At 37.5% G+C, this 10190-nt stretch overlaps 1 protein-coding gene across 2 annotated transcripts in view; it reads left to right on the plus strand.

Annotated features, from left to right (window-relative positions):
* LOC117323354 (mucin-5AC-like) overlaps positions 1-5092 on the plus strand; it is a 54646-nt gene extending 49554 nt beyond the window's left edge. Inside the window, exons 16-18 of one of the 2 annotated variants that reach the window (XM_033878532.1) lie at positions 1170-1259; positions 1764-1827; positions 4889-5092. In XM_033878532.1, coding sequence (XP_033734423.1) covers positions 1170-1259; positions 1764-1827; positions 4889-4953 — 219 coding nt within the window. In that variant the 3' untranslated portion in view covers positions 4954-5092. The remainder of the gene's footprint in view (positions 1-1169; positions 1260-1763; positions 1828-4888) is intronic. The other variant, XM_033878539.1, reaches the window with a different exon arrangement.
* Positions 5093-10190: the final 5098 nt, after the last annotated feature.

A 10190-nucleotide genomic window follows, 5' to 3' on the forward strand; every position in this document is an offset into this window, starting at 1 on the left:
AGATGTGTTACATATGTCGGAAGCCAAGCGTAAGTTAAGTTGTCCTCCCCTGTCACTAAGATGTGTTACATATGTCGGAAGCCAAGCGTAAGTTAAGTTGTCCTCCCCTGTCACTAAGATGTGTTACATATGTCGGAAGCCAAACGTAAGTTAAGTTGTCCTCCCCTGTCACTAATTAAAAAATTCTTGTTATTGCTATTTCTCAGAAAGTACTGAAGGGATCTTTCTCAAATTTCATATGTAGGTAGCACTTGGAGCCTAGTTATGCATATTGCATTTTGAGACCAATCAGAAAACAACATGGCTGACAGGTAGCCATCTTGGATTTTGACCATTGAAGTTTGTTATCGCTATTTCTCAGAAAGTACTGAAGGGATCTTTCTCAAATTTCATATGTAGGTTCCCCTTGGTCCCTTGTTATGCATATTGCATTTTGGGACCAGTGGGAAAACAACATGGCCGTCAGGCAGCCATCTTGGATTTTGACAATTGAAGTTTGTTATCGCTATTTCTCAGAAAATACTGCATTTTGGGACCAATCTGTCCTGAAAACAACATGGCCGACAAACAGCCATTATCGCTTAATCTCAAATTTCATATATAGATTTCCCTTGTTTGAAAAGTACTGGAGGGATGTTTCTCAATTTGCATAGATTAGTAAAAGGAAGGGAAAAATAGAGAGAAGATCAATCTGACATAGAACCTATAAAGATCATTGAATGGTGGGTGCCAAGATCCCTCTGGGATCTCTTGTTGTTTCTTACAATCCTTGAAGGTTGTTGTAATTATTATGAAATCTTTGTTGAATGCTTTTGATTATTGCTACTGTTGATTTGTCAAACCAGCTGATGTGGACATATAGATCTCCTACCTTACGCCACAGGCTACCATAAAGTTGTGCCTTCATCAATCAGTCTGCTTGTTCCTGCATCCATACCAGGACAAATACATGTTAATCCATACATGTTTTTCCAGTTAAGGTGCCTAGAATCATGTGTTTTGACTGCTGACGGACACAAGTATAGCTTGTCTTATAAATTAGCATAAATCCTGCATACTGATCAAAACAGTTGTACATTTTAGTACCTGTGGTTTACGATTACAGGAGGACATTATGCCAGTACTTTTTCCCTTGGTGTCAGCTTTATGTCTTGTATTGTTTGTTACAGATTGACTACAATCATTTCTGTCAGCATGTCCGAGAACCAGGCAAAGGTTGTGATAAGTGTAATGCCTGTTTTCTGTGGAGTACAGGAGAGGTAAGTCTCACAACTCAACTATATACTTCCTGTGGAGTACAGGAGAGGTAAGTCTCACAACTCAACTATATACTTCCTGTGGAGTACAGGAGTGGTAAGTCTCACAACTCAACTATATAGTTCCTGTGGAGTACAGGAGCGGTATGACTGACAAGTGATTACATTGAAGTATATTGATTGCAAATTTCATGGAACAAGTGGAAATAGTTTGTTATACATAGTATCATGAATTTAGATCTAAAGTAATTCAGTTGAGCCAAATTGAGGGGTTTCCATTTACTTCATAATAAATTGAAATTCACATCAAGCTTGTTCATCTTTTGGAAGTGTTACTGTATACATGTATATTTATTTGATGAGAGCTGTATTGCCTGTGAAATACTTAATAGATTGGACTGACAAGCCTTGTTTATTTTGATACTGGAATATATATATATATATATATATATGACATTAATTTAATTAGAGAAATAACAACCATTTATGGTTTATTTCTTTCTAAAGGAGGATGACAAAAGGGCTATAGAAGAAATACGGAAGGAAGCAGAGGAAGCTAGGAAAGCACAAGGTAAGAACATAGTATTACAATCCTTTTAATCTGTGAGACATCTATCAATTGAAATGGATTTCTGTTATAATTGCCATTTCTTACAAAGTACCGGACCTATCAATTTAAGTCGTCGAGTCTTTGTGGATATAAGAAGGCTGAGGAGTACAAAGGGCATTCCTCAGGGGCTTCTACAGCTCTTCAGTTAAATTGTGCAGTGTCAAATCATTTGTGGGACTGGGTATGAAGAATATGGCCATCATCTTGGAATTTAGGATTAAATATTTCTATGGTGTATTATATAGCAGAAAATATATGTCTATATGTCACTTTCATCTCGTGTGTGTAGTGGGGAGTCAGTATTTTGTCATGTTATGTTACAAATGCATCTGGATGTCCTGAACGTTATTTTGGATTTGATATAATTGTTGTTTTCTTCAACAAGATCATGTTTTAATAATTGAATATTTAAGTAAAAAAAGTAAAGTTACATGCATAATCGATAAAATAAATAGCTATTTCATGTTAAATTCCTGGAAATATTATCAGCAATCTTAAGAATTTAGGGTCGCATCTGAAATGTTGAATAGTAGAGTCGAATAGCAGACTTTCATAGAAAGTGTTGAAAAGAATGTTTACTTGTCTTAGATTTGGTTGATTCTGGCCATATATTTAGTTCCCCACTGGGTTGGGGCTATAGGATTGCCACATGTCTATCTTTCTTTCCATACTGCTGTACTTAGCATGTCTATCTCATATGATTACACACACTCTTTGCCACTGGAATATCATACTTGGTACACAAGTTCACCAATGCTAGGCAGCACGTTGTCCATCAGAAGTAGGTAGGTCACTCTGACCTAAATTTTGACATTAAGCTTACATCATGTGGGGGACTGTAATTGCCTGTCAAACTATCCTGTTACTATAGTGCATGGTCAAGCTCAAAGGCAAAGGACATAAATATAAACTTTCATACACTTCCTAAAGGGATAATAGTAATAAATGATTGTGAAGCCATGTTTTTTTTTTTTTTTTTTTTTAATACTTGTAGGCTATGACCTAAAGTTCAAGTGCCTCATTAAGTCAATGTTATATATGGGGAAAAGGCAGGAAGAGGTCAAGTCTAATATCTTTGTTGTGCAATTCACAAATTATGTATAAAATTGTTAAGATTAATGCTATTTGCTCTTTTAAGGTCATGCAAGATAATAATGTTGATTGTAACACATTGTCTTCTTGGTAAATCTATAATTGTCATGAAATTCAGGCTTACTTCCAGGCTTAGTTAACACTTTTGGAGTAATACAGAGTGCATAATATCATAAAGATACTAAATGGTTTGTTGGTGTTTGACCCAGTGTCCTAAAATGCAGATTATGTAAAAGCACAGAAGCTGATGTAAACTTCATATTCCTTTCCAGTAAAATGATTATTTAATGTTGATACTTTAACATGAAGTTTCTAGATAACATAAGTATTAACTTATGTATATTGTTTTTAGGCAAAATCTGATGGTGGAAAATTTTACTTTCATTTCTATTCAAATCGCCCTATGTCCATGGATTGTTGTCTGTCCGGCAACCGTCCGTCTGTGAATAATCGTTGTTTTCACTATTTCTTGTGAAGTACTGGATACATATTATTCAAACTTCATAGGTTCCCCTTGGTCCTTAGTTGTGCCAATTCAATTTTAACTTTTTATCAGGAAAACAAAATGGCAAACAGGCAGCCATCTTTGATTTTGAGAACTGCAGTATCTTGAAAAGTACTAAGTTAACAGGGATATTTCTAAAAGTTCACAGGTAGGCTCCCCTTGATCCCTAGTTGTGCCCATTTAATTTTGAGTCTTATTGAGAAAACAAAATGGCCAACAGGCAGCCATCTTAGATTTTGGCAATTGAAATTTATTATCACTATTTTTTTAGAAGTACTGGTAGGACAATTCTCAAACTTCACAAGTAGTTTCCCCTTGGTCCCTATAGTTGAGCCCATTCAATTTTGAATCTGAATAGGAAAACAAAATGGCCAACAGTCAGCCATCTTGGATTTTGATGGTTTAAGTTTGTAATCATTATTTCTCAGAAAGTTCTGTCCTGGATTTCAAATTAAGGTTTTCTTTGTTATCAGATTATTAAGAGGAAAAAGTAGAGAAATGATCAGTCTGTCATAAAACCAATAAAGATGTTCAATGGTGGGTGCCAAGATCCCTCTGGGATTTCGTTAGGTTGACTGAGGCTACATGTAAGTTTTAAGTGACCAATTGCAATCCCATTTTGTCTGTGGTCATCCGTTAGTACACAATTACAGAAACTCCTCAACCATTGTCAGTGAAATTTTGCAGAAACCTTCCATAGGCAAAAGTCAACCACACTTGTGAATTACATGTACATGGTTCTATCCACCAAGGGCCTGAGGGATGGGGCAAACTATTTTTGAGCAGATTTTGTTTAATTGCTGTGATTGGAAGTAATTCATACTTGGTTAGAATTGACCCAGATATAGTAAAATCAAATACTCAGGTGAAAGTGTCTTCAGATGCTTTACCGAAATCGTGAATTCATGACGCTGGGGTGTACGTTTTCCCCATGGGGAGGGTTAACTTTACCAGTCTTTCTACAGGAATATCACATTTTTGAGCATATTTTGTTTAATTGTTATGATTGGAAGTAATTCAAACTTGGTTGGAATTATCTGTATGGAATGACAGTTTGATATGATATTCAATATGCATATATTGGTCCTGACTGGCCCCTAGAGGAAAATTCATGGAAAAATATTGGCGACTGTTAACTTGTTAATACCAGGAATCCAATCTTGAATGAGAGGGTGAATTTGATCTGTCATTATGATTAAGTTTTTTTTCACATAGATAGTAGTAGTTTTCAAAGGCAATATGGTGATTTTTAGTAGCCACATTGAACAGAGTTCAGGATCAAGAGGCTCTTCATAAAAGAAAATATGTAATTCGTTGATCTAAGGTTGTAGACCGTGTTTCATTTAAATTATAATCAAGTTTAAATATTTCATAGATGGATAGCATGTGAATAAAAACCTTATTTTTGTTTTCTCTTTATCTCAGGTTATGGAGACAACAAGTTGATAGGAGCTCCTGATGAACCTCCAAAAAAGAAAGTCAGAGTTTGATCAACATAATGCTGAAAGTGCATGAGCCGACAAACGTACAATCTGTATGATTATCAACAGCCAAAGAACATTTGTTGAGTGACAGAGACTTCAGAGTTTGATAACCGACAAACAGAAACTTTGGAATGTAAGAGCAACAAACACAGAAAGTTTGGATCAAATGAATCTGGACATTACATTTTGGACTCTAGATCTGTCACATGTACATTTGGATGTCTTATTCCTCTTTCAGTGTGTGCCTTCACTGGACATGTAACTACAAAGATAAAGGAGTGATGTACTAGTCAATAAAATCATAGTTTGATAATTAGACAAACTGGTTCAAAATATTCAAAGTATTTTCATAACTCTTATAAGATATTTGCATGTGTATATTTTTAGGTCACCTGAGACAAATCTCAGTTGACCTATTGCAATCGCCTTTTGTCCAGCGTCGTGCGGTGTCCGGCGTCAGTCGTGCGTCGTAAACAATTTACATTTTCAACTTCTTCTTAAAAACTGCTGAACTAAATTCAATGAAATTTTACAGGAAGCTTCCATGGCTGAGGGTGAACCAAAATTGTGAATTATATGGTCCCCACCCCCCAGGGGCCTGAGGGGCGGGGCCAAAAAGGGTCAAATTGACTAAAACTTCAAAAATCTTCTTCTCTACTCTTAGATAAGGTGGAATCAAACACTCTTCATAGATGAAAGGGTCTTAAGGTGCTTTACCAAAATTGTGAATTTCATGACCCTGGGGTCTCATGTTTGCCCCTGGGGAGGGAGTAAACTTTACTATAGTTTATATAGGGAAATCACATTTTTGACTATTATTTGTTGGATTTGTATTGGAATTCATTCTAACTTGTATCAAATTATCAGCATGGGATGACACTTTGATGGTATGTACATGTTGGCCCTAGTTGACCCCCAGGGGTTGGTGGGCGGGGCCAAAAAGGGTAAAATTTACAAAAATTTCAAAAATCTTCTTCTCTACTCTTTGATATGGTAGAATCAAATACTCTTCATAGATGGAAGGATCTTAAGGTGCTTTACCAAAATTGTGAATTTCATGACCCTGGGGTCTCACTTTTGCCCCTGGGGAAGGGGTAAACTTTACTATAGTTTATATAGGGAAATCACATTTTTGACTATTATTTGTTGAATTTTTATTGGAATTCATTCTAACTTCGTTAACATTATCAGCTTGGGGTGACAGTTTGATGGTATGTACATGTTGGCCCTGACTGACCCCCAGGGGCTGATGGGCGGGGCCAAAAAGGGTCAAATTAACAGAAAAATTTTAAAATCTTCTTCTTACAGCCCAAATAAGGTAGAATTAAATACTCTTCACAGATCGAAGGGTCTTAAGGTGCTTTACCATAATTGTGAATTTCCTAGCCCTGAGGTCTTGCGTTTGCCCCATGGGAGGGGATAAACTTTACTATAGTTATAGGGAAATCACATTTTTGACTATCATTTGTTTTATTTGTTTTGAAATTCATTCTTTCATTCAAATTTACTGAAATATTTCAAAAATCAGGTGACCGTTAAGGCCCATGGGCCTCTTGTTTTTCTTCTGTTGGCATGGATCAACTTGTAAATTTCTAAAATGTGTTCAAAAATATGTTGACACACATTTGTGCCAAATGGTGGTCCACTGCCCAGTGGAAATCCCATTTTTTAGCTCACCTTTCCGAAGGGCTAGCGAGATTATGCCGTGGTGCAGCATCTGTCGTCCGTCCGACGTCAACTTTTTCTTTTAACAACTTCTTTTCAATAACCATGAGGCCCGGGGACTTGATATTCAGCCTGTAGCATACTGGGGTGAAGGGCTACAAAGTCTGTTCAAATGAATGACCTTGACCTACATTCAAGGTCACATGGGTCACATAGGCTAAAATCTTGAAACGATTTCTCAATAACCATGAGGCCCAGGGACTTGATATTGAGCCTGTAGTATGATATGTTGAAGGGCTACCAAGTTTGTTCAAATGAATAAGCTTGACCTACATTAAAGGTCATAGCAGTCAAATCGGTTTAAATCTTGAAACAATGATTTCTCGATAGCCCTGATAAGGCCAATAGTATGCTGGAATGAAAGGCTAGACAATTTATTGACTTGAGAAAATCTAACCTAATCTGATATTTGAATTAATTGGTAATTAGCATAGTATCTGCAGAAATGACCTAGATCAACTCCAAAAGTTACTGTAGAGCCAGGTGAGCGATACAGGCCCATTGGGCATAGCCATGCAAGATGATGTAAGTACGACATCCTGTGGAAACTTCCCTATAGGGTAGCTACATATAATATGTGTTGTTGGTACCACCGCCTGTGATATAAACTGTACCCTATAGGGTAGCTACATATAACATGTTGGTACAACGGCTTGTGATAACCTGTTCCCTATAGAATATAACTATATATAACATGTGTTGTTGGTACCACGGCCTGTGATAACCTGTACCCTATAGGGTAGCTACATATAACATGTGTTGTTGGTACCATGGCCTGTGATAACCTGTACCCTATAGGGTAGCTACATATAACGTGTTGTTGGTACCATGGCCTGTGATAACCTGTACCCTATAGGGTAGCTACATATAACGTGTGTTGGTACCACGACCTGTGATAACCTGTACCCTATAGGGTAGCTACATATAACGTGTTGTTGGTACCATGGCCTGTGATAACCTGTACCCTATAGGGTAGCTACATATAACGTGTTGTTGGTACCACGGCCTGTGATAACCTGTACCCTATAGGGTAGCTACATATAACGTGTGTTGGTACCACGACCTGTGATAACCTATACCCTATAGGGTAGCTACATATAACGTGTGTTGTTGGTACCACCGCCTGTGATAACCTGTACCCTACAGGGTAGCTACATATAACGTGTTGTTGGTACCACGGCCTGTGATAACCTGTACCCTATAGGGTATAGTTACATATAACGTGTTGTTGGTACCACGGCCTGTGATAACATGTACCCTATAGAGTATAGCTACATATAACATGTGTTGTTGGTACCACCGCCTGTGATAATCTGTACCCTATAGAGTAGCTACATATAACGTGTGTTGTTGGTACCACCGCCTGTGATAACCTGTACCCTATAGGGTAGCTACATATAACGTGTTGTTGGTACCACCGCCTGTGATAACCTGTACCCTATAGAGTATAGCTACATATAACATGTGTTGTTGGTACCACCGCCTGTGATAAACTGTACCCTATAGGGTATAGCTACATATAACATGTGTTGTTGGTACCATGGCCTGTGATATATACTGTACCCTATAGAGTAACTACATATAACACATTTTCCATTTGTTATGCTGTTCTGGTGAATGACGATAACAGATCAGTGGTTTGTGTTCTCACCTTTTACTTTTACACATGTACACAGGTGTTTACTTTTAATGTAAAATCCTCCGGGGGAAACACAGGAAGATCTGTAGACAGGGAAGTATCTCCTGTACCAGATAAGGAAAAGTCTTTCAGTATTGTGGTGCAATGGAAGTTGTAATGTGTGGGTGTAATTGACATATATAATGTACTACACTTGATATATAAATAATATTTTGACATATCTCCACTATAAACATGTTAACAGTTACAATCTTAAGTTTGTACTTTGATTTGTGTTTTTAGCCCACCATCATCAGATGGTGGGCTATTCAAATCGCCCTGCGTCCGTGGTCCGTCGTCCCTCCGTCCGTCCGTCCGTCCCTCCGTCCGTCCGTAAACAATTCTTGTTATCGCTAATCCTCAGAAAGTACTGAAGAGATCTTTCTCAAACTTCATATGTAGGTTCCCCTTGGTGCCTAGTTATGCATATTGCATTTTGGGACCGATCAGAAAACAACATGGCCGACAGGCAGCCATCTTGGATTTTGACAATTGAAGTTTGTTATCGCTATTTCTGAGAAAGTACTGAAGGGATCTTTCTCAAATTTCATATGTAGGTTCCCCTTGGTACCTAGTTATGCATATTGCATTTTGGGACCGATCGGAAAACAACATGGCCGACAGGCAGCCATCTTGGATTTTGACCATTGAAGTTTGTTATCGCTATTTCTGAGAAAGTCCTGAAGGGATCTTTCTCAAATTTCATATGTAGGTTCCCCTTGGTACCTAGTTATGCATATTGCATGTTGGGACCGATCGGAAAACAACATGGCCGACAGGCAGCCATCTTGGATTTTGACCATTGAAGTTTGTTATCGCTATTTCTGAGAAAGTACAGAAGGGATCTTCCTCAAATTTCATATGTAGGTTCCCCTTGGTGCCTAGTTATGCATATTGCATTTTGAGACCAATCAGAAAACAAGATGGCCGACAGGCAGCCATCTTTGATTTTGACAAATGAAGTTTGTTATCACTATTTCTGAGGAAGTACTGAAGGGATCATTCTCAAATTTCATATGTAGGTTCCCCTTGGTGCCTAGTTATGCATATTGCATTTTGAGACCGCCATCTTGGATTTTGACAATTGAAGTTTGTTATCGCTATTTCTCAGAAAGTACTGAAGGAATCTTTCTCAAATTCCATATATAGGTTCCCCTTGGTGCCTAAATCTTAAATTTCATATATAGGTTTCCCTTGTTTGAAAAGTACTAGAGGTTTCTTCTGAATTTACACAGACTAGTAAGACTTAGAAGAAGAGAAAAGTAGAGAAAAGATCAATCTGACATGGAACCTATGAAGAACATTCAATGGTGGGCGCCAAGATCCCTCTGGGATCTCTTGTTTTGTTTTTATAGATCTAGTAGAATATTGGTGGTTACATGTTGAACTTATTAAATGATTTTGAAATGCAATTGAAATGCAAATATAACTTCGAACATATCTTCAACAGCAAATGTTTTTAGATCAAATCAAAATCAGTAAATTTTGAGAGCTATATCTGTGTGATGCCTTCTTTATAATCCACCATAATACAAGTCCCTGTATAGTTTTGAAAAGCTTAATTACATAAGTGTACACCACACAGTTTTAGGTGATCTGACCTAAAGGTTTAGGATGACCTATAGTCATTGTACTTTGTCCTTTGTTGTCCGCCATGTGTAAACTTTTCGTATTTCAAACTTCCTACTTTCCTATTGTTGGACTGAGCTCTAACTTGCCTGAAATGTTTTTGGGTTGGTCCAGAATCCAATATGGCTACTGTGTCTGCCATCTTGAAAAAGACATTTTAAACTTTGGAATCTTAAAAACTTTGACATTGCAGCAACGGCAGACATTTTGT

The sequence above is a fragment of the Pecten maximus genome, chromosome 1 (assembly GCF_902652985.1).
Source record: "Pecten maximus chromosome 1, xPecMax1.1, whole genome shotgun sequence".
NCBI classification, from domain to species: Eukaryota; Metazoa; Mollusca; class Bivalvia; order Pectinida; family Pectinidae; genus Pecten; species Pecten maximus.